This window comes from Aythya fuligula, chromosome 3, assembly GCF_009819795.1.
Source record: "Aythya fuligula isolate bAytFul2 chromosome 3, bAytFul2.pri, whole genome shotgun sequence".
Lineage (NCBI taxonomy): Eukaryota > Metazoa > Chordata > Aves > Anseriformes > Anatidae > Aythya > Aythya fuligula.
The window spans coordinates 40,852,176-40,875,618 of record NC_045561.1 but is presented as its reverse complement, the minus strand read 5'-3'; the positions used below and the strand labels follow the sequence as shown (position 1 = coordinate 40,875,618).

General features: G+C 34.2%; 1 protein-coding gene across 2 annotated transcripts in view; it reads left to right on the top strand.

Annotated features, from left to right (window-relative positions):
• The window catches only part of UBR2 (ubiquitin protein ligase E3 component n-recognin 2), a 50,499-nt gene extending 27,628 nt beyond the window's left edge, over positions 1-22,871 (top strand). For both annotated transcript variants that reach the window (XM_032184034.1, XM_032184035.1), the window contains exons 19-47: positions 676-798; positions 1,163-1,226; positions 1,527-1,651; positions 2,577-2,629; positions 2,875-2,977; positions 3,548-3,596; positions 3,964-4,118; positions 4,888-4,990; positions 5,772-5,881; positions 6,103-6,183; positions 6,970-7,151; positions 7,860-8,059; positions 8,926-9,019; positions 10,366-10,527; positions 11,281-11,378; positions 11,612-11,684; positions 12,461-12,609; positions 12,703-12,758; positions 13,204-13,300; positions 15,172-15,239; positions 15,498-15,633; positions 16,302-16,392; positions 16,663-16,793; positions 17,193-17,301; positions 17,559-17,615; positions 19,116-19,193; positions 19,482-19,652; positions 20,342-20,443; positions 21,220-22,871. In XM_032184034.1, the coding sequence (XP_032039925.1) occupies positions 676-798; positions 1,163-1,226; positions 1,527-1,651; positions 2,577-2,629; positions 2,875-2,977; positions 3,548-3,596; positions 3,964-4,118; positions 4,888-4,990; positions 5,772-5,881; positions 6,103-6,183; positions 6,970-7,151; positions 7,860-8,059; positions 8,926-9,019; positions 10,366-10,527; positions 11,281-11,378; positions 11,612-11,684; positions 12,461-12,609; positions 12,703-12,758; positions 13,204-13,300; positions 15,172-15,239; positions 15,498-15,633; positions 16,302-16,392; positions 16,663-16,793; positions 17,193-17,301; positions 17,559-17,615; positions 19,116-19,193; positions 19,482-19,652; positions 20,342-20,443; positions 21,220-21,361 (3,162 nt within the window). In that variant the 3' untranslated portion in view covers positions 21,362-22,871. The remainder of the gene's footprint in view (positions 1-675; positions 799-1,162; positions 1,227-1,526; positions 1,652-2,576; positions 2,630-2,874; positions 2,978-3,547; positions 3,597-3,963; positions 4,119-4,887; positions 4,991-5,771; positions 5,882-6,102; positions 6,184-6,969; positions 7,152-7,859; positions 8,060-8,925; positions 9,020-10,365; positions 10,528-11,280; positions 11,379-11,611; positions 11,685-12,460; positions 12,610-12,702; positions 12,759-13,203; positions 13,301-15,171; positions 15,240-15,497; positions 15,634-16,301; positions 16,393-16,662; positions 16,794-17,192; positions 17,302-17,558; positions 17,616-19,115; positions 19,194-19,481; positions 19,653-20,341; positions 20,444-21,219) is intronic.
• The last annotated feature ends 572 nt before the right edge of the window (positions 22,872-23,443 follow it).

Below are 23,443 nucleotides of genomic sequence, written 5' to 3'. Positions count from 1 at the left end.
AGTGTCTTTTGACGCAGGCTTTGTGTACATCTGCTTATCCTTCATCAAAACCTTTTAATGGCAAGGATTTTTTTTTTGTGTGTGTGCAAGGACTTGTACTTACTGTATCTGTGTATTTATGGAAAAATTTGTGGAGGAAGTACTGTTATAGTCCTTCGCAAATAAATGGAAATAAGTATGTATGACTGTATTGAAACATTAATATTCTTCTCTGCCAGAATGCTTGGAAATGCTTGTTTAAATCTTCCATCCCTTCTAATGATGATTGGAATACTTTTATTTTTTTTTATTTTAAGTCTTTGTGCTATATACTACTTCTCATTATGCCTTCTAAAAGTTGGATCAGCAGGAACAGAATAGTAGAGACAAAACTGAATTAAACAGAAGTCTTGATCTGATTTTTATTTAGATTGATATGGAAGGAATAACCCTGAATATTTTACATTTAAAAGGCTTAATCAAAAATTAATAAAGCATATCACCCTGCATAGTCAAATGTGAGCTGTCAGTTGCGTTACTGGAGTCATAAGAGAGTACCTTGCTTAAATCTCCATGCCCAGGATAAAGAGGAATGAATCTTACAAAGAATGTACTGTGAACTGTATGTGAATATAAAATACATTCTAAAATAACACCCAGTCTGGTTTGTGTTTATAATCATTTTTTCTTTAATAGACAGGTGTGTCTATGATGGATCCAAATCACTTCCTGATGATAATGCTGAGTCGCTTTGAACTTTATCAGATATTTAGTACTCCAGACTATGGCAAAAGATTTAGCACAGAAAATACTAACAAGGTATTTTATGTACACTTTTTATGGAAAAATCTACAAAATTGTTTTCAAAAATATGCTGAAGGCTTTTGTGCTACTTCTGTTCAGTTTCTTGCTAAAAATTTGAGAGTTATTTTGACCATTTCTGAAATCCACAAATATTTTACATGTCAAAATGATAAATGTCAGAAACTGCTGCATAATTTTTGCATTGTTCAAGAAGTTTAAGGCAGTTGTGGCTTCATTACAGTAGAGCTTAATTTGGGATTATTAAGAGTGAAAAAAGATAATGTTTTGAAGCGCAGGAAAATGCTTTCAGCATATGGAATAACTCGTTACCTTTAATTGAAACATGTAAATTCAATTGTTTTTCTTTATTTTAAACCAGGATGTTGTTCAACAAAATAATACTCTTATAGAAGAGATGCTTTACCTCATTATAATGATTGTTGGTAAGTTCCCAATACATTTAATACATTTTTTCATGTCTGTTTAATGGTCTGGAATGAGCATTCTTCCTTGTTATCTCAAGTTCAGTTCTGTTTTGAACATGCTGTTGTTCTGATTTTCTGGTGAGGAAAGACTTGAAACTAGCTTACATTAACATAATCTTAACTTTTGAACATGGGTGGATGAACACAAGATTTCACAAGAGACTTATTTTCCAGTCTTTTCCTTTTAAATTACAAAAGAAAAAAAGTTTTAAAATAGTAAAATAATGATAATAAAGCACTATTACATTTTGTTTACAGGAGAAAGATTCAGTCCTGGAATAGGACAGGTAAATGCAACAGATGAAATCAAACGAGAGATCATCCATCAGCTGAGCATCAGGCCAATGGCTCACAGTGAATTAGTAAAGGCATTACCTGAAGATGTAAGTAGCTTGAAAAACAAAACCTTCAATTTTATAAGGTGAATTAGTGAATTTTTTTACGTGAGTTAATGTCCCTTAATGGGAGCAGTGTGATTATGCAGAGTAAAGTTAACATGAGTACAGAGTAATAGTTGTCATGGAGAAGGTAGGTGAGGGCTGGAGAAGATGAAACTGTATGAAAGAGGCAGGAGCCTGAGGGCTTCTTCAGCTCTTTTCTCTTTTTAATACTGTTTCTTAATCAGGCCATCTGGCCAGTAGTATCTGCAGTCTGCTTGTAAACTCTAAATAGATGCATGCAATTGGGTTGCTGGAACTATCCAGAAATGTAAACTGTTAGTTTAGAGCCTGACAATAATTGAGAATTCATGAAATCAGGAGCAGTGTAATGACTTGTGTAACATAAATGCTTCATTTGCATGGACATTCATTTACTTGAATTCCAATATGAGTGCTTTTGTAGGATAGCAGTCTAATGTGCTTTAGGATATTTATTAAGTAATCTTTAAACATATTTCAGGGCGTAGTCAAAATTCAAAAAATATTCTTTTACTATATTGGTACTACTCTTAATGATAAATTCTGAAATATTGTTCATTGTTCTAAATACTTTAATTTGAAAAGTCAAAATTTAGAGGAGCAGTATAATTTTAAGGAACATTTAAGATTTTCTTCTATCTTAAGTTTATTATGACAAGGAAAAGTAGTAAAAATTCAATACTTAATTTGGGATGCTTTTTCAAAATACTTTTTGCAAATACGGCATTCATGAACATTTCTTTTATTACATATTTTAGTGTTCTCTGGAGTGTCAGTAAAATTGCTTGTACTAGATATGTTTTGCACGCTCATCTAGTGTCATATGGTATTTGAATGGGTTTAATCCAAGAGCTATAGTAACACAGTCTTGTATTTCCACTCAACACAGGAGAACAGAGAGACGGGAATGGAAAGTGTGATTGAAGAAGTGGCCTGTTTCAAGTATGTTTCCCTTTATTCTAATGGTTTATTTCTTAAAATTAAATACATACGTTAGTGAGAGTGAGAGAAAAGAAAAAAGAGAGGTCTGGGCTATGGTGTTTTTCCCATGATTTTCTCAAGTGCATAATTTAGTACTCATTTTAGAGTGCCTATTGAGCAATGTATTCTAGCTGTTTTATTTAACCATTTATGCTCAAATGGTAGTAACCAATGAACCATATTTTTTTAATACTTTTTCTTGGTAGGAAACCTGGATTAACTGGCAGAGGGCTGTATGAACTAAAACCAGAATGTACCAAGAACTTCAATCTGTATTTCTACCACTTTTCAAGGGCAGAGCAATCAAAGGTAACTAACAATTTGAACCTTTTGTATTTGTTTCCTTTCATTTTTTTTTTCCCCTGGAGCTTTACTGTGTGAGGACGTATTATCAGATGGTATTTTTTTAAAGATAACTTACTTGAGAGCATTGTCAAAATTTGAGATGCTGCAGTGATTTCTGTGCCATCGGGTCTTATGTCCTATACAGAGCTTTTGAAATCAGTCAGTGGGGCTTTAGGAGTTGGTCTGCAGGATCTCTTACATGGTATTTAACTAAAAGGAATTTAACTGTCTATATTTTCACTTTACCTTTATGGACATTTACCATTCTAGTTCAAATTTGTCTTATGATCTTTATGCTGATAAAGAATGCAGACCATTTCAAGATGAAAGATTAATTTCAAAGATGCAGATATTATATAATGTTCACAAGTAGAAAGTAATACAAACTCAAAAGACATGGAAACTTGTTCCTTTTGTTTAAGGCTACGGAAAAGAGGAAAGAAACAGCAACAATATAATAAGGACAATATAAATTATTTTATTAGTTTTATGTTTCTACTGTTCTTGAGTAGTATTGGCATCATTCTCTTTCAGGCTGAAGAAGCACAGAGAAAGCTGAAAAGACAGAACAGAGAAGATACAGGTATTTCTTTGAGAGAAGATGGGAGGAATTACCTGTCAAACCGTTTATTGCCCTGAAATTTTAAGACTAACGTTCTGTTCTTGAGTTAGCCAGGAATTTGTGAAAATGTAGCAGTTTCCTTTCTATCTTCCTGGTCACAGAGAGGAATCTGATCCATAGTAGAAACAGCCTAATGAAGCACTTATTCCTTCAGCTGTTGTTACATTCAAGCAATGTTGAATGTTACAGCCTGTTACCTGCAGTATTATTTATCAAGCAACTGTATGGCTTCCTGGGTTAAAATGTTAAGCTCTTTGCAGGTCTCATGTTTTATATGGGTGTTGCAAATTTTAAATGCCTAAGTGCGAAACATGAATTTCCCTTTCAGCACTTCCACCACCAGCTTTGCCTCCTTTCTGCCCACTTTTTGCAAGTCTGATTAATATTCTGCAGTCCGATGTCATGCTGTGTATTATGGGAACTATACTACAGTGGGCAGTAGAGCACAATGGCTATGCCTGGTCAGAGTCCATGCTGCAAAGGGTATGTTTCCTTGTTTTAAAACTATGCATGTGCTAAAAGAGGAACATGGATTTCAGCATTTTAACATAGGTTTGTAGATTTGGGTTGCTTACTAACGTATTCAAAGTACTATGAATGAGAAATAAATGGTGTTTTGTGATACAGAAGACTAGGAGAAAACCCCTCTGTCTCTGATTCAGTTCCTAGAATGAATGGAAGAAGGCTAAACTTCTAGCAAAATTCACATGGGGGAATAATGCTGCTTAGATCAGCTGTAGTAGATTGCGCCTTTTTATTGACCTAAAAGTTGTTATTTTTATAGTGTTTCTAGAGTCTTAGAATAAATAAATAAATAAATAAATAATTTTTAACTTTTTGTCAGTTAAATTTTGTACGTGATAAAAAGGATTTAAAAAGTGCTTCGTGCTTCTGTCCAGAAACTTGCAATAGTAATGTGCAATTGTTAGGAAGAAAGCTTAAGGAATATGAGAAAATACTGAAACGTATCCCAAGCCACTGAATTCCCACTGATTAGACAGCACAGCAAACAGAAAGACACCAGTGGTATGAAGTGTTTATATCTGGCGAAGTTTCAAGAATTTGTAGACACATACTGTTAATCCCGTGTAATGTAGCTTTGAAACTACATATATAGAAATAACTTCAGCTATGGTGTTCTTATATAATTTTACTGTATGCCTTCCCTGTCTTTTAATGAATTACCCGAACAATGTAAAGAGATTATATGAATGCTTTAAGAAAAGGACTGAAATTGCTAACTTTTCTCTAGGTTTTGCATTTGATTGGAATGGCACTACAAGAAGAAAAACAACATCTGGAGAATCTCAGTGAGGAGAATGTTGTAACATTCACCTTTACTCAGAAAATATCAAGTATGTCTCTCTTCATTTCCATAGCAAATTTTAAGCAACTGAAAATGCTCGTACCTTATATTCTCTTCTTCTGGAATGGTGTTTACGAGAGGAGTATGTCTGTTAATCCATCAAAAAGTGTTTCCAATATTGTAGATAAGTACACAAAACAATTCTTAAATTTAACAGAAGTTGAGTATATACATATTCTTCACATATCTGTAGCAGTGATGGTAGATATGGTAGCAGCAATACCTAATCTCTTCTGTAGTAGAGAAGAGAAATCCAGAAGTAGAGTAATTCCCATGAAATTTACTTCTTAATATCATCATTAATTTCTTAACAAAGATTGCTGTATGTGGTCAGATGTCACAACTACAAAAATAGAAGTTGCATTCTTAATCATTTAATCTTTACTGTCCTTTGTATCTTCTAATTAGTGCCTGTAGTTAAGATATGAAAGCTGCTTCCATTGGAAAAAGGTGGGAGATGCAAGAATTTGACATGGCAACTCCCAAGTTGTAAACATTCAAGGAGTACATAAAGTGCATTCTGCCTTGTTAAAAAAAAAAAAAAAAAAAGTGGGCAAGGCTTCTAAAGCATATTCCTGTAATCTTTCAGGAAGTAGAGGGTATTAATTAAAAAGATTGGGAGGAATGAAACTTACATGTTTGTCTGTTTGTTGAAGGAATTCTTTAGGTGTTGAGTATATGCAAGTGTTGGTTGTATTCTGTTTTCTTTAATAGTAGCAAGTGATTAGTTTGTCAGGTAAAAATAAAATCGTCATTCTCATTTTTCTCAGGACCAGGAGAGGCACCCAATAATTCCCCTAGTATACTAGCAATGCTAGAAACACTGCAAAATGCACCTCATCTGGAAGTGCACAAGGACATGATCAGGTGGATATTGAAGGTAAAACTTTTGTATAATTCCTCAAAACTATGGAAAGAAGATTTGTTAAAACTTTCCTATTTGTACTGCAATGGTTTCCTTATTTCCCATGTTGATTTGTTGTACCTACCTCTTTTTTTTCTTCTTTTGAAATCTAACACTAGGTATTATCTGGCCAGCATTATAGTATGCATAGTTGTTATATTCATGTTGCAAACTGAGGTTTTGTTTTTCTTCTACAGACTTTTAATACCATTAAGAAACTAAGAGAGAGCTCTTCTACGAGTCCTGTGGCTGAGACAGAAGGAAATGTTATGGAGGAGGTAAAAACAAGCTGTAACAGCTGATCTGAAACATGTCTAGGTTGTGACTAGCCATGGACTATGCTTCTGATTGCTGTTTTGAATCAAATATGGGAAATGTCACTTTGGAATCTTTAAGTCTATCTTACAGCTTGTAGATCAGGCAAACCAGTTTGCAAGGAGGATGTGGATTCTCCTCAGAGAAGGCCACAAAGATGATCAGAAGGCTGGAGCACCTCTCCTATGAAGGAAGGCTGGAGAGCTGGGGATGTTCAGCCTGGAGAAGAGAAAGGTCCCTCTGGGGAAATCTTACAGCAGCCTTCCAGTTCTTGAAGGGGGCTTATAGAAAAGATAGCAACTTTTTACTCAGTCAGATAATGATAGGAGAAGGGGGAATGCCCTTAAACTAAAAAAGGGAAGATTTAGGTTAGATATTAGGAGGAAATTCTTCATTCAGGAGGTGGCGAGGCACTGGTACAGGTTGCCCAGAGAAGCTGTGGATGCCTCATCCCTGGAGGTTTTCAAGATCAGGTTGGACGAGGCCTTTGGCATCCTAATCTAGTAGGTGGCATCCCTGCCCACGGCATGGGGGTTGGAACTAGATGGTCTTTAAGGTCCCTTCCAACCCAAGCTGTTTTATGCTTATAAGCCTAAGAAAAGAGGGTGCAAAAACTTCAATAGTCTCTCTTGTCTCTATCAGATTCTAATTGCTTACATGTTAGTGTAAGATACATATAGCAGTAGTTAACATAAATAGTCCGTTTTAACATGATTTTTTAAATGACTGATCTAACGATACAATTTCAGAGTTCACGTGATAAAGACAAAGCTGAGAGGAAACGAAAAGCTGAGATTGCCAGACTGCGTAGGGAGAAGATAATGGCTCAGATGTCGGAGATGCAACGGCACTTCATTAATGAAAACAAAGAACTCTTTCAGCAAACTTTGGAGGAGCTCGATACTTCAGCTTCTGGAGGACATGATAATAGGTAATGAAATCTTACTTGAACTTTTTCCTTTTAACTTTTACATCAGCTTGGTCTATTGTTACTGTACTAAAAAGTGCCTATTTTAGTCTTGATGGAAAATTATTCAAAAGTGTTTTTTGAGACCAAAAAGAGCAGTAAGTGGAACACTTTCCTTGCAGGTACTGACAAGATGGTGAAAAAATGTTGATTTCTCCCTTCTCTCCCATCCTCACAGTACTCAACATAAACAAGCAAATAATTTTGTTTTGTATAAAGTCATCCAATAATTTGTTGATAATACTGAAAAGGCTGTGTTATTAAACATAGTAAATTGGAACTAGATGATCATTATGCCTCTGAGGATCTGGAAGAAAATTTGCTTGTAGGTGGAAATACAAACTGAAGCATGTTAGTGATTTTGTGGGGAAGTGGAAACTGCTTTCAGAATTTATGTCAGGCGATTACCATATAATGGTAATGGAGGGTCACAAATATAGTTTCTTGGTTATATTGGAATGGGTAATACACCATTGAGAGGATGTAATTTTTTTTTCTGGAAAAGTGTTCTTGTATAACTTTTTGGCATGTATTCTTATGTCTCCAAAAAGCTATGTTTTGTCAGAGCATTTAACATAAATTTTGAATGCTTACTAATCACATTTAAAGCATAATCTGATTGTATTTTCTTTTCCAAATCATGTGCTCACTAGTTTTCTTTGAACGTTCTAGCCCTGTAATTTCAGATGCAAAACTCACAGCCTTGGGTCCAGAGCAAACTAGAGTAGCTGAACACAGGCAAGTTGTTATGTGTATACTGTGTCAGGAAGAACAAGAAGTTAAAGTGGACAGCAGAGCTATGGTCTTGGCAGCATTTATTCAGAGATCAACTGTGTTGTCTAAAAACAGAAACAGAATTATTCCAGATCCTGGTAAGTAGTATTCAGAGTCTTCTTTAATATTAATGAATGTCAGAGTCACTGTAATGACCGTGTTGTCTCTTAAGGCAGTAGTATCATCTTCTTGAATGTGTAATTGTGAAAGACTTCATTGTAATCAGTGGCAAAACTCCCATATTTGTAGTGATGTGGAAGTACGTGTTCTAAGTCTTAATATGAAATAACTGCAAAACATTATCTAAAAAAAGTTGTGGCAGCCATTTATGACAAACTATTTGTAACTATTAAAAAAAAACAAACACATCCAAGTTCAGAAGTTTGTTCTTAAACTACACTTACCGCATTATAGAGGAAAGAAGCACTGATGTATGGCTGTAAAAGCACAAAGATGGTACCTTTCTTTCCTCGAAGGTTTATCATCTGTAATGCCTTTTAGCAATGATAATTTAAAAAATGCTTGGATTTAGGTATCTTTGTGAAACAGCTTACTTCTTGATTAATGCCATTGTTACAAAGCTTTCTCTGGATTCTATATATGCAAACACATGCAAAAAATACTGAATAATCCTGCATTCTGATCCCGAAGTTTAATGTTCTCAGTCTCCTTATTTAATGGTACTGAACCACCAAAACCGCTGATAAATCTTTCACTTCTACCAGGGCCCAGAAGCTCCCAAAACCTGGTTTGAAGTCTAAGTACATGACACACACTCAAAACAAAATGACACAGATTCAAAATGAGATCAACAGTTTCAGTTGTGAATTAGTAATATCCATCATGGTTCATCAAATATACTATACTTTTGTGATAAACTTTAATGTGAAGGGAGTAACATCTGCAGTTAAGTCTTTTTGATAAATGTCAATTTAAAAGTTATTTGTTTTTATTCTGAATACAGAAAAATACGACCCACTATTCATGCACCCAGATCTGTCCTGTGGAACACACACAGGTAGCTGTGGACACATCATGCATGCTCATTGTTGGCAAAGGTAAAAAGCTATGTTTAAGTTTAGTCCAAATAGCATGTCATGTTATTTGCATGCATTAAGTTTAATTGCAAAGCTAATACCATAATAGTAAGCTTAAAAAGGAATGTCTTAAAGGAATGAAAGCAGCTTTCTGCTTTAAAATTAAATATTATAAACATTTTTTAAAAAAAGTTTCATTTTCTATCTGACATCACAATGATGGAGAATCTGAAGCTGCACATGACAGCTTCCATTCCCTTTGGGTATTTATCCATGTGCATAATCCCCTATGGTGCATGCTAATCTGAGCTTCAGTGTTCAAATGTTTTAGTTTTTTTGCTACTCAGTAATAGACATCTTCCTGCTCCTTGTGCTCTGTACTGAAATTTTAAGTTCATCATGTTTCATTAGAACAAGAAGCATATGTGACCTAGTTCAATCTCATCCTTGACATAAAGTCATTGTTATGCCTTGCTCTGTGTTTTTAACCTTTTTCAGTTATTTTTATCCTTTTGAGGGGAGGGGATAAAGATAAAAAGGTGCTTTGTGCTATGTGGTGCTGATGCTATGTGGTTAATGCAAGATATTCATGCCACTGACTTCAGTTAGGTCCTTGCTTTGGTCCTTGGCATGGCTTCTGAAGTGCCCAATCTCAAGTTTTACCTTTCATGTGAGGACTGTTAGGAGCTTGCAGAGGTTCTGTTCTGTGGCCTGTTAGGCACTGGAAGGCCACAGTGAGGTCTCCCAGGTGTCTTCTCTTCTCCAGGTTGAACAACCCCAATTTTCTTAACCTGTCTTCATAGGAGGGGTGCTCCAGCCCTCTGATCAGCCTCATGGCCCTCCTCTGACCTTGTTCTAATACTTCTGTGTCCTTCTTGTGCTGGGGACCCCAGAGCTGAATATCAAAGTAGTATATTCAGTTCATTTTCATAGAAGATTCAGAGATAAACCACCAGTTGTTCCAGGTGCTGCTCTGTTGTGGTCTTCAGTGGAATATGCACATGAGTAATGCTCATGGTGTCTCCCTTAATTTTGCGTGAAACAGGATTTTTTTTGTTTAATTGTTCAACATTCTTTCTGACTTTCTCCCCCAGCTTTCTCATAAAGGGATATTGCTAAAGTTCTGGATAAAATGTAATTGTGATGGTCCAACAAACTTCAGGATCTGGGGGGATTTTGGATACCAAAAACTGGGGATAGCTTGCACTCAGTAATAAGTGATCAGCCAGAGGGTAGAGCTTTCTCCTTTAGATAATTCTCTTAGTTATGGTTTGGGAAAAAGCAAACCAGTGTCTTTAAGTATTTGTATGTTTTTATGTTAAAGTACTATCTTATTGATGTCATTAATATCTTGCTGTTCTCTATAGATATTTTGATGCTGTTCAAGCAAAAGAGCAACGAAGACAACAAAGATTACGAGTACATACAAGTTATGATGTAGAAAATGGTGAATTTCTTTGCCCACTTTGTGAATGTTTAAGCAACACCGTTATTCCTCTGCTTCCTCCACCAAGAGTTTTGTTTAACAGGTCTGTTTGCTTTATAAATGTCTTCACGAAGAATAAAAAAGGGAAAAAAAAAAAAACACATACAAAAAACAACCAACAAACAAAAAAAACACAGGAACACAAACTTCCCAAACCACTTAAGAATCCCAAAACTCCAGACAATCCCTAACTAAATTCAGTATTTTGTCTATGAAAGTTACCTTCAAAATTAATTCTTATTTGTTGTAAACTTATTTCATGAGTTCTGCTTTTATGTTGTGGCATCGGCTTTTACGTTTGAGATGCGAATATTGTAATTTTTAACAAATTTAGCACTAGTGGAAACTGTAACAGGAGTCACAAACACTATAAAGTACAGATTGAGTCTTTCACTGTTAGAGCAATTTCTAGGATTCTGCACAGTTTAAGACCAAAACCAGCAACCCCCAAACCCTCCTACCTGAACCAAAGGCTGTTATAATCTCAGGAATAGCAAATTCTCTTTCAGTTACTTTTGTCTTCCAAAATGTTTAGTGTTTCATTTTTTTTAATCATCTCAAGTGGATTGCTTCCCTTCTTTTGGTTTATGGATCATTCTTGGTTATTTTATGATTTGTAATGGTATGAGAGGACAAAAAAAAGTGTAGGACCTGCAGGAAAACAACTGAAGATAAAAAAAAGAAAAAAAATGTGGACAAATCTTTTAGAAACAAAATTGTGGAATACCTATGAAATATTCTATATATAATTTGTCTTTAAATAATGTGTGTTCTGTTTATATATATTTTTGGACAGGTTAGACTTTTCAGGCCAACCAAACCTCTCTCAGTGGATCAAAACAATATCCCAGCAAATGAAAGCACTGTATTTACTTCGAGATGAAGACCATTCAAGTAAGTCTGAAGAACTGTGTATATCTATATGTGAAAATGTTACTATACTCATGAAAAAGACCCAGTATTACGTACAGTTCTACCACTGTGGAGTTGAGAGATGCTAGAAAAGTGGCAAGAATAGCCTGGAATTTCAGTTTCCGGTGATGTGCTTCTGCAACTTCTTATAATGTGCAAACTACATATAGATGAATAATCAGTGTTTTCTTTCTTTTTTTTTTTTTTTTGGACAGGTAATTCTAGTAGTTCAGAAAAAATGGATCAACTGCAATTGCCTGAAGGTTTTAGACCAGATTACAAACCGAAGTATGTATTTTATGTCTTAAAAAAACATTAAAGTTTCCTCTCAAAATGATAAAGTGAAAATAGTATGTGACTTGTGTAAGCTATGAGCTCGATAATTGAGGTGAAAATAGTAATTTTGCTCCAGTTAGTAAAGTTGATCCTATTATTATGATGGTATTGGACTTCAAATCACAAGTAGTAGATGACTTATTAGAATTTGATGTGAAGTGCGAGTGTGCAGAGAAGACCCTGTACTTGTATAAATTTCAGCACAAGGATTAGTGTTTTTTTCTGTATTACGTGTAACACAGGAGTCATTGTTATAGCTCAGCACAAGAAGTAAAACATTAAGAAGGACTGGAAAACAAAGCATGTTAATATGTAATTTCAGCTATTATGTTATGTTTGTATTTCAGTCTACCACTTCTTGACTTAGGAAGAAAATGTTAATTATTTATATGGTATGGACACGCATCTGCCAATTGCACACAAAAATGCAAGACACTTATCCCAGCTGATGATGGATGTTGTCATCAGTAACCCACAATTTAGTCTTGACTATTATCTTTGAACACTGGATATTTTTAACACTAAAAAATGAAACTGGGTCCAATCAAAAAATAATGGGGAGTGTATCTAGCACAGAAAAGAGGTTAAAGAATCCAAAGACTCAGAGACAGACACCATAGTTCTTAGTTAAATATTACAAATCTACAGGATGAACGATAATCATTAAAAATACTATGCTGACAGCAGGGTAAATGATGAATTAGTAATACTGTTTTCTTTTGTCTTAGGAATCCATATTCTGAGAGTATAAAAGAGATGTTGACAACTTTTGGTACAGCAACATACAAAGTAGGTTTGAAGGTTCATCCAAATGAAGAAGATCCACGTGTACCGATAATGTGCTGGGGAAGCTGCGCTTACACGATACAGACCATAGGTACTAATGTGTTCGTTCTGCTCCTTATTTATGTATTTTGGAATTCAGTTAGATTAATAGTGCTAATATATTTTGGTGTCTTGTCTTTTCCAGAACGAATTTTAGCTGATGAAGATAAACCATTGTTTGGTCATTTACCTTGTCGACAGGTAAGGATTAAGTAGCAATTCTTCTCTGAATTAGTGAAGAAAGAGAATTGTGCTTCTTTAATGCAGAATGTCTAACTTCTAAGTTGTGGTTATTTGATAGTTTTCTTTGTTGAATCCCACTATTTAGTCAATCGTGATCTGATTATTAATCTATTCAAAATCAATATCTGATTATCAATCTATTATCTATCAAAGCTATTATCTATTTTCATAAAAGCACTGTTCAGTAAGGCCAGGGTTCTCATGGTAGCAGCGAAAATAATACTAAAGGGAACTTGTATATTTGCGTGAACATCGGTATCTTTGCTGTGTGCTTAAAGATGCTCAGACAGCTCCAATAAGCTACAGCTGAGGGGCCTGAAAAAATGCTGTAAGATAAAAGGCTGTTTTCATCTTAAAGAAGTTGAATAACTGTTGCAGTGTCTCCTTTTCTTTGTGTTTAAAGGATGACTGCCTTAAATCATTAACAAGATTTGCAGCAGCTCATTGGACAGTTTCATCTCTTTCAGCTGTACAGGCTCACTTTTGTACTCTCTTAGCATGTAAGTTCACCACTTTATTCTATTTTTTTTAACAGAAAGATACAGAAAGATGCCTAAAGATTGTTAGTCTTTATTACACAAAGATTGTTTTGTATGTAGAGGTTTTAAGTAACAGACCAAAAGCCAGAATTTTCACAGGTGTACCCGTATATTTAGTTGTACTGTGGGATAAAAAAAAATTGCGTTTCTGTTAGTCTGTAGTTCTAAGATGAAGTATGGGTATCTCACTGTGAAGGAATTCTACTGATTTTTTTCCCCAGCTTTTTTATTGCTACTTTTAGAATGGTGCCTCGAACAAAAGAAAAGAAAGTGTGGTCTTCTACACTTAAATGAAAAATGATGCACTGGAATTTTAAAAAGGAAGAAATTAAGGTTAATATAGGATTGAAAGGAAATTGGATGTTTGTGGAGGTCTGTAATATATCTACAAACTTTTCTACCTTTGAAATGTACGATCTGTGATAAGATGGTTCTTATTACAGTAGCATGAAAATTTTGAGAACATCCAAAGTGTTCCAAGTTTGAATTGTTTATAAACACAGCTGAAAGGTCTGAAGCTCAGCCTAATGTTGAAGTTGGCTCAGTACATGATGTCTTTTTTAAAGGCTCCAGGTGATTGACACTTCTGAAATCAGACTTATGCTATCTAAATAGCACAGTAATTTTTTTTACTGGTTAATAACAGTACTGAGAATTAAATAGAGTAGTTTGAACATTAGTGGGATTCTAGTGTAAAATGTTAAGTTCCATGGTGGAATCGCTTTTCTAAAGGGAAATTATAGTTAAGTTGAGAGAAGAGGAGCAACAAGTGGAGTATTCTGAAATAGGATACTTCTAATATTTACCATCAGTAGAGCAGAAAAATTTCTAAAATGCACGCATACACTGATATTACCAGTGGAATTAATACCACCTACTTCAGCAAACAGTTGACAGCTTTGTGAGAGAGAAATTATTTCATATCAGTTCATAGCAGTATAATTGATTGAGCCATTTTGTATGCATAGCTGAACAAAAAATATTGCCAGCTCTTTGACTGGAACTTTGTAGTACACTATTCTGCATGGTTTGGTGTTTTTTCTTTGTATTTAAATCTTGAACCAATTTTTCTTTGAAGTTCTATTTCCCTTCAGTCCCTCTATACAGTACAGATACTGCTTTTGTTTTTATGGAGAAAATGTTTTCTAGTTTTTTATTTTACAAAGTTAAGAATAAGGAGAACTATCATTATCCTTTGATCTGTCAGAATTCTGTGAGCTATTCATAAAGATAACCTATCTAAACAAAAGCTTGTTTATTGGAAGTCCCTTGTTCCGGTCATGTTTTTCTTATGGAAGTACATTTCAGGATTTTGGGCTGAGGTCTGTGCCTATAAGCTTATGAAAGTAAAGACATTTAAAATCTGAGCAGTGGTGAAATGTTTGTTAATAGAAATAGTTTAAAAATATGTCAGATCTTAAGCTATTAATGTTCTGTGACAGTGATTCGTGTTTTTGTTCAGTCACTCATAGTTGAGCTTATTCATGGGTCAGAACTTGAAATAATATTGCACTTTGTCTCCCGCTGGAAACAGTACCAATTAAGGACAGTCACTGTTGTATTATTAATGGCAGCACTAACTTTATGGTAGTTAGTTTGGTTTTGTTTCATTCATTTCAATACAGTGTAGTCAAGTAGACAGAAATCTTGTTCAATAATGTTGAACGACTCTTGAATTCTCACACTTCTGGACAAAAATGATGCATCTGTATATTAAGTACCTTAAGCATATTAACCAAGGAGATGGCTCTCATAACTGACGTACACTAAAATGTTTTCGTATACATAAGTTTTTAATTGGTAAAACTTATTTTTCTCTTTAAAATATTTAGCACTGGTGCCTAATGAAAAAAATGGAAATCTTCCATGCATACTTGATATCGACATGTTTCATTTATTGGTAAGTATTCCATAATATATATTAATAAAGCAGGGTTAAAACAAACAGAAATGTATACTCTTTGGACCTTCTTAAAAAAAAAAAAAAGATCATTCCATTAAGTAATGGCTGCTTAGCTTCAGAATTAGCCTTATGAGTGTATGCTGCCTTAAAAGGGTATAGCTGCAGCATAAGTAACAAAAATGGAAAGATTCAAAAGGAAATGGAATATATCTTTTTTTTCTTGTTTGTCTATTTATTTATTTTTAATTTTTACAGGTAAGCTTGGTGCTCTCTTTCCCTGCCATACATTGTCAGGATTTTTCAGGGGTTAGTCTTGGCACTGGAGATCTTCACCTGTTTCATCTTGTCACAATGGCACACATAATACAGATTTTACTTACCTCATCAACAGGTAATGCCACTTTCTTTCATCTTTTACTGAAATGATTACTTGAGTCTGTACTTAGAAAACACTTCAGGTGCTAATAGTTATTAGCACGCAAATTAAAATACATGCAGTGTACTGTAGAAAATAAAGTCGTTGGTGCTGTCTCGTTCAGTCCATATAAAGTATGGATAAATTGTACTAATTGTACTGATGATAGCTCATTCTTTTTCTTTATTACTTAATGCTGGAGGTTTTTATTTTGTTTTGTGGCATAGCTAGTCATGAGTCCTGCTTTCCAGCTAATGTAGCTGTGCCTGGAAGTTTTATTGCAGAGACTTGGCTTAGGCTTTGCATAATTAATAAGCTGCAGTGAATAAGGAATCAATGCCTCTTCTGGCAAGAGGAACTGGCTAAGGTATAGATTGCCAAAAGCCAAGAACTCCAAGCAAATATGCTAAAAACCCAACCAGTTGAACAAGTAAACCAACACCTCATGGAGTTGACAGTAGCATATACTTACCACATCATAAGTACAGCAGAAAACTTGGGATAACTATGGTGTACTGCAGAAGAGTTGGCCAGTGGAGTGTTTTGCTTAGTCTTGGTCTTTTTCTCAAAACTTGAAAATTTACGTTCCTGCTGACCGAACTATAGAAGTAACTTTTTTTTGTTGTTATTCCTTTGTTTTTCAGAAGAGAATGGCATGGATCAGGAAGACACTAGCAGTGAAGAGGAAGTAGCTGTGCTTACGCTTTATAAATTTCTTTGCCAGTGTACAGGAAGGTAAAGAGGCAGTCTTTCAGTGCTTGAGAAAACTTGCTGGGATCTGAAATATCAAGAACATTTTCCTTAATTTACCCTTCAAGTTACTTAAAATGTTATGAATCTATTTTAGCGTTGTTCTTAGAGTCAGCTTGGAAATGAGCACTAGACATAATTCTTGTTTGAACTGAAGTCAATAAATTACTATGAAATATGACTGAAGACTTAGTAAATACGGCTGTTAAACTGAAATGATTAAATAAAAGAATTTTCTTTCTGTGTTCTCTTAAGTGCCTTGAAAGAAGTTTCCTCAGGCTGGCACCTGTGGAGGAATCTAAAAGCTGGAATCATGCCTTTTCTGAGATGTTCTGCTTTGTTTTTTCATTACTTAAATGGAGTCCCAGCACCCTCGGAACTTCAAGGTACTGTCTGCTTAACGCTCTTTGTACTAAACCAAGTTTCCAAAAGACACAAAAAAAAATTTTAACAGAATGAATTACATTTCAACTTTTTCTGAGAAAAACTAATTGAATGAAGGCTTGCAACCAGTGCAAAACTGTATCTGTATGATAAGAAAAGGTGCACAGCAGAGGTTAGAGCAGACAGCAGTTTTCCATCATTGCTGTCTGGTGCCATTATCAGAGTTTTCATACTTCACACTGCATTTTGGGCATGGAGAAATACAGTTTAAAAAAAAAAAGAAAAAAGAAAAAAAAGAAATACAGCTGTGCCATCTTGGGCTGTATTTTATTTAGTGTAGATAATGTCATTCAAAAAAACTCGATTATGAGATTTTTCCTTTTTTTTTTTTTTTTCTACAGTGAATGGAACAAGCCAGTTTGAACGTTTGTGTAGTTATCTTTCCTTGCCAAACAACCTCACTTGTCTTTTTCAAGAAAATAGTGAGATTCTGAACACCTTGGTAGAAAGGTAAGGTGGGATTTTATGCTTAGTTTAAACATAATAGAGAGTTCTGCACAAGATAATATTGTAAGTATTCTCCCAGGAGTCTGTATATTGAAGTGGAAGTGAATTAGATTTTTAAAACCATTTGTGAAAGAACTGTTACCAAAAAAAAAACAAAAAACATTTTGTAGAGATTATGGAATAGATGTACTCTGGAATTTTTACTTGCTTTCAGAATGTATTATCTCTTTAATTTAAAGGCTCTTTTTTTCTTCCTGTAGTTGGTGTAGTAGCAATGAAGTAAAAAGGTATCTGGAAGGCAAGAGACATGCTATCAGGTAAACATGGAGAAATTTTAAGCAGATGGGAGAAACTTTAACGTTGAAGTTTTCTTGGTGGTTTTTTTTTTTTTTTTTCTGAAAGGATGTTTCTAGGAGCATAATACCAGTCCTGTTTTATTGAGTGGCTGAAACACTAATCCACTACGTTAGTGGATAAGCAAAGAAATACTGAGATTTTGTAAGGGAAGTGAAATACAGGTTACGTTAGTACATTTTAATGTCAAAGTGAAATATTAGTTATTTAGGCTGATCTACAGTAATCAGAGGCTATGGCATTTCTTCTTTCATTTTCTATAGTAGATTTGTACATGATTTTAAAATGTATGCTGTTGCAAGCAGGTGTGTATAACTTCTGTTGAAAAATACTAACTGTTGAAGATCATCTTACACAATCTGTTTAAATAATACAAATCATTCAGTAAAATTAACACCAAGTTACTTATTTAAAAAAAGTTTGCTTTTCATGCACATGTCTTTGCTAAGCAATTACATTAAATGTTTTCTGAATTCAAAGTGTAGTGGGACTAGAGTTTGTAGTATTTTATTTTTGAAGGTTAAAAATAGTGGTCATCAGTTATCCAAATAATTATAAGTGAATATTAAGGTCCCAGTGCTGTCATTACAAACATACCCCTGCGTTTCACTCTATTTTACACATTACATAAAGTCACTTTTAATATTGTATGTGTGATAAGTTTAAGTGACAAAAATTAATCACTTCAGCTGTTAAATACCAGGCTGTTAACAAAATATCTTAAACAGTAAGAATACTTTTGATTGCATAATTTTCTGTTGTTGTGATTGAGATTTTTTTCTACTTGTTCCTTTTGATGTTTCTTAAGTCAGGTTGTATATAACTTAGTGTTTTTTCTACTCAGCATGGTCTAGTACATTGCTTATTGCTAATCTCTATTTACATTTCATAGTCTAATTTGTATTATTTGTAGAGACAAAGAATATTAAAATGTACAGTATCTGCAAAAAAAGTAATTGGCATTGGAACTTTATTTCTAAGGATATTAATATTTGGTATTAAGTAGGTGCTTTTCATTGCATGAATGTTTCAGGATGCAAGTTGCCTAAGCTGGAGACCCAGACTATTTTCCATTCAATATTAGTGACAGGAAAATGTAAAGCAAATTGATAAGGGATCAGAAAAAATATTTTAACACCTGGAGTGACCTTATCAGGAGGTGTTCCTAAAAGTACATATATGACATGTTTTGCCTACATTTATTCTCAAATCAATTAAAAAAAAATGGAAAAAAAAAAAAAAAAGTACAAGAAAACTGGAGGTAGTCTAACTGATATTAGAAGTGGGTTCCTTTTTTCTGAGATGCCACTTAGTGTTTGAATGGTGATGAAGAGAAAAACTTAAAAAAATAATAATTTAATTGCAGATGCTGTTTAGGTGACTTAAGAAAACAAGATTGTGCTTGAAATCACTGTGTATTGCTTCTTAAACTTTGAGTGGTTAATTTGATTGTTTTCTTCTAGCTATGCAAGAGAATCCAACAAGTTAATAGACCTTCCAGATGACTACAGCTGCCTCATTAACCAAGCGTCTAATTTCTCGTAAGTTGTATGCAATTATAGTGAGAACCCCTAAAGTCTTCTGCTCCTTTTGATGAACTGGAAAACCTCTAACTTACACAGTTTTTTTGAAGCTTTTATAGACTCATGGAGTTAATGGCAAGTACTGAGTGTCATCTTTTCCAGCAAAAACGCTGTATTTCAGTGATATAGAAATTGCAAGGGTGGATGTGTATAACTGTATAAATGTTTTTAAAATCTTTTGAATATTTTTACGATGTAGAGATCATACATACAACAGGATTTATTTTTTTTTTTGCTTAATAAAAGGTGTCCGAAATCAGGTGGTGATAAAAGCAGAGCTCCAACATTGTGCCTTGTGTGTGGGACCATGCTGTGTTCTCAGAGCTACTGTTGTCAAACTGAATTAGAAGGAGAAGATGTTGGAGCCTGTACTGCACATACGTACACTTGTGGTTCTGGAGTGGGCATATTCCTTAGGTAAGGAACCAAATACCTCTGCTTATATTGCTAGGTTAGATAGTGTGTGTGGACATTAATAGTACTATAAACCTGATCGTAGGGGTGGTTTTTGTTAATAACAGAGTTGCCTACAAATTGGAGTATATTTTTCCTCTTTATACTTTGGTATGTCCAGAGGTTGTTTCTTTGAAGATGGAAAAATCATATTTCATGTTGAAGTGGATTTGTTTTCTGTGTGTTAATTTCCACTCAAGTATTAAACAAGGTGAATTCCTTGGCCCTTTTTTTGTTGTTGTTAAAATTTGTTCTAGTTGTCTTCCTGTACAATTAATCTACAGTTCTCTTGGCAGCATTGGACTGTAATATTGCAGTAATTGTCTCAGGTCATTATGTGCATACAAGGGAAGGTTGGATAATACTGTTTTCACTTTGGCAAATCTTAGTGAGAATTGAAATTGCTTTGTTTTCTTGTGGTTGTGTGGAGTACTTCATACAGATTGTTAATAATACATGACTGTTAAGAGTTATAACAGGAAGAGTGTAAGATCTTTATTTAAAAAAAAAAAAAAAAGTACCTTTAAGAATCTTCCCATGCAGGCTACACAGAATGGAAGTAGTTGAGAATTAGAAAAACAGTATCTATGAAAGTATGAGTAACTATGTGCCTAAAAATCAATAGGTAAAATCTTGTCTGTGTTTCTCTCTAGAGTACGAGAATGTCAGGTGCTATTTTTAGCTGGAAAAACAAAGGGCTGCTTTTATCCTCCTCCTTATCTTGATGACTATGGAGAGACAGACCAGGGACTCCGGTAAATATTATTTTAAAAAATACCTTTTAAAGACAGGAGTTTTAATGCTAAGTGGCTTGTAAAATATACTCTGGTACCTTTTTATTTGAATAAATATTACAGATGATATTATATTTTGACATGTGCTGCATATAATATTTTCAAACATTTTAATGCTACTGTGTGTTTCTATATTAAAGGTGGAAGATCTTTCTTAAGTTAAAAACAATTGTCTTGAAGTGTAAAAAAATTAATTTTTAGCATCTATAAAGTTGCCTAGAAAATAGAGCTGAAAACTGTATATATATATATATATATATATATATATATATATATATATATATATATATATGTAGGGTATTTATTTGTATCATCTGTGCTACTTTTAATACTAAGTGAAAATACTGTGAGATTACTTTATACCAATGCATCGATTCATCTTCTGTCTCTGCTTCCCATGAGAATAGTTTAGGGATGATACTGTTTACATTGCTACTTCTGAAATTTGTCAAAATAATAGAATATGAACTGGTTCAGCATGGAAAGATTGCTGAAAGCCTATGTTCAGATTTCTGTGAACTGTACGTGAGATTTCCAAAAGCTGGAGGGAACCCTTGAGCAGTGAGGGTGGCAGAACAGATCCGGTAGCATTCCAGTTCACTAATGAAGATATCTGTTGGTTTGTTCTGTCGAGACAGTAGCGTTAAAGGGTTATCTCAATATTTTGTGTGATGCCTGAATGTTTGTGCTTAGTTGCAGTGTTTTGTCATTTCTGATAAGTATTATCTCTTTTTCAGGCGTGGAAATCCCTTACATCTGTGCAAAGAAAGATTTAAAAAGATTCAAAAACTCTGGCAGCAGCACAGTATCACAGAGGAAATTGGACATGCACAAGAAGCAAATCAAACACTAGTTGGCATTGATTGGCAGCATTTATAATGGTTAACTGCTGAAGACTGGAACTTTAAGACTTTTGTAACCCAATAAGCTTTTCAAAGGAGGGATTAGGAAAAAAGGTCTGAGAAAATAAAATAAACCCAGTCCTTTTATTTAATCTTTGTTTTACAATGTATTTCATAAAGACACCAGTTAACATTAACCAAGTAAACTTCTTTCTATGTACGCAAGTTTTATTAGTCATATAATTTGCACTGTGCTTCCTTCACAGAAACCTCTTGGGTTATAAAACCTGGGCAAATGAACTTGAGTTTCTGATAGAAAAGAATGACTCTTTTTGGAAGTCTGACTATGTTTTTTCTTATAAACTACAAGAGCAAATGACTGCTGAAACAGAAACTAGATAGAGCACAATTACAGATTGTGTTTTGCCCCTTGCTAGTAATCTGAGCCGTTTTATTATTTATTATTCTGCATTTTAATACTTAAGCTGTGTGTACATGCAATGGAATGAAGTAAGGAAGCAAATAATGTAGCAAATGGATGTTTCTGTCTGCATCAATGGATAATTCACTCTTACACTTGATGTATCTAAAATGATTGTCATTTGTACTCTCGCAGCTTTGTTGCTTCCAGTTGTTTTTTAACAAAAAAAAAAAGATCCTAACACTAGCTTTATGAGTAAAATAATTTAATTTAAAGCTTTTTTCCAGAGCATTGCACTCCTTAGAATTATGTAGCTTGTAATTTTAATTTAGCTTGGAAACCCTTTCATGTCAATTATGTGATTGGTTCTAGGTATTCAAGGGTTGACATTGTGCTTTAGAAGATATTTTAAGATAATGACAATGCGTAAAAATGTAATGAAAGCTAATTTTTTTAATTTGCAGAAGCACAGAGGATATTTTCTTCACTTTTGTTAAGAGTCAACTTTTAAGGTGCAAATCCTATCTACTTTTTGTTGCAGATGAGCTGAATGGTTTGCTCCAGCTTTGAAGGGCCACAATCAAACTGCCCACATTTTTGCATTTGTTCATTTTTTTCTGTTGTACCATCAAGTATATTTACTTTTTGGCTTGATTTAAAGCTCTGTAAAGATGTTTGCATATAGTATATTTTATAAATATATTCTATAACTGCGCAGATTTGCACTTGATATGAGGGTGCCTGAAGGCAGTGAGTTTTCTAGTTGTATGTAATTAGACCACCAAGGTGTCTCTAAAAGACGACATTATGCTTATTGATTTGAAATAAAATTCATTACCTTTATCTCTCCTATATTCTGACAAATTAGTTAAATCTTAATTCACACAGTCCTGTTCCTTAATAATCTGTGGTTCTTTTAGGTAAGTCTCACTTTCTGACTACATCTTCAGCCCAGATAAGCAACCCCTTTACTGTCTGCTCTGTCTTCAGTTACACTTGCTCTGACTGGATTGTTTCTATTTTTACAGATTTAATGCTTCAGATAAATTTTGTATATTCATGGTGTACAGGGCAAACATTTGCTAACAGTCTTGAATGAAGATATGAAATAAAGAAATTTGGCCAATGCAGATTCCTTTTTCTTCAAAACAGCAGAGACTGCTCGCATCCCTACTGCCGTTTGTAGATGTAATCCTGTATCTATTGTCACTTCTTGTGAAGAGACACGTGGAAGTTGCATGAAACAAAACGGCGTTAATGCTTCATTTTTGCCTTCCCCTCTGCAAGCTGGTTAATATATCAACAGTTTTCTGCGCGTGGTACTTAAAAATCACTTTTTTTTGGTGATGTTACTGTTCCTTTGCAGAGAGTCGTCTTACGCTGTATGCCACTGTTTTAGATAATGTGTTACTGCACTGAAAAACTCCTTTTCCCTGTAAGCATATTGAAAAGATAATTGATGATACTGACAAATTTCTCTGTGCAAAGCAAAATGGTGACAACAAGAAGGATTTTTTTTCTTTGGAATCAGACTGAGATTGATTAGGTCGGTAAAATTATGACCGCAAATAATTACGAAGTACACCAGTAATTTTTTGTAAGCTTAGTCATTCTTTACTCAAGACTTCTACTTTCTGATTTGTTTTGCATGTGTTTGTTAATTGTAAAAATATTTATATATAACATTGTTTCAGTATC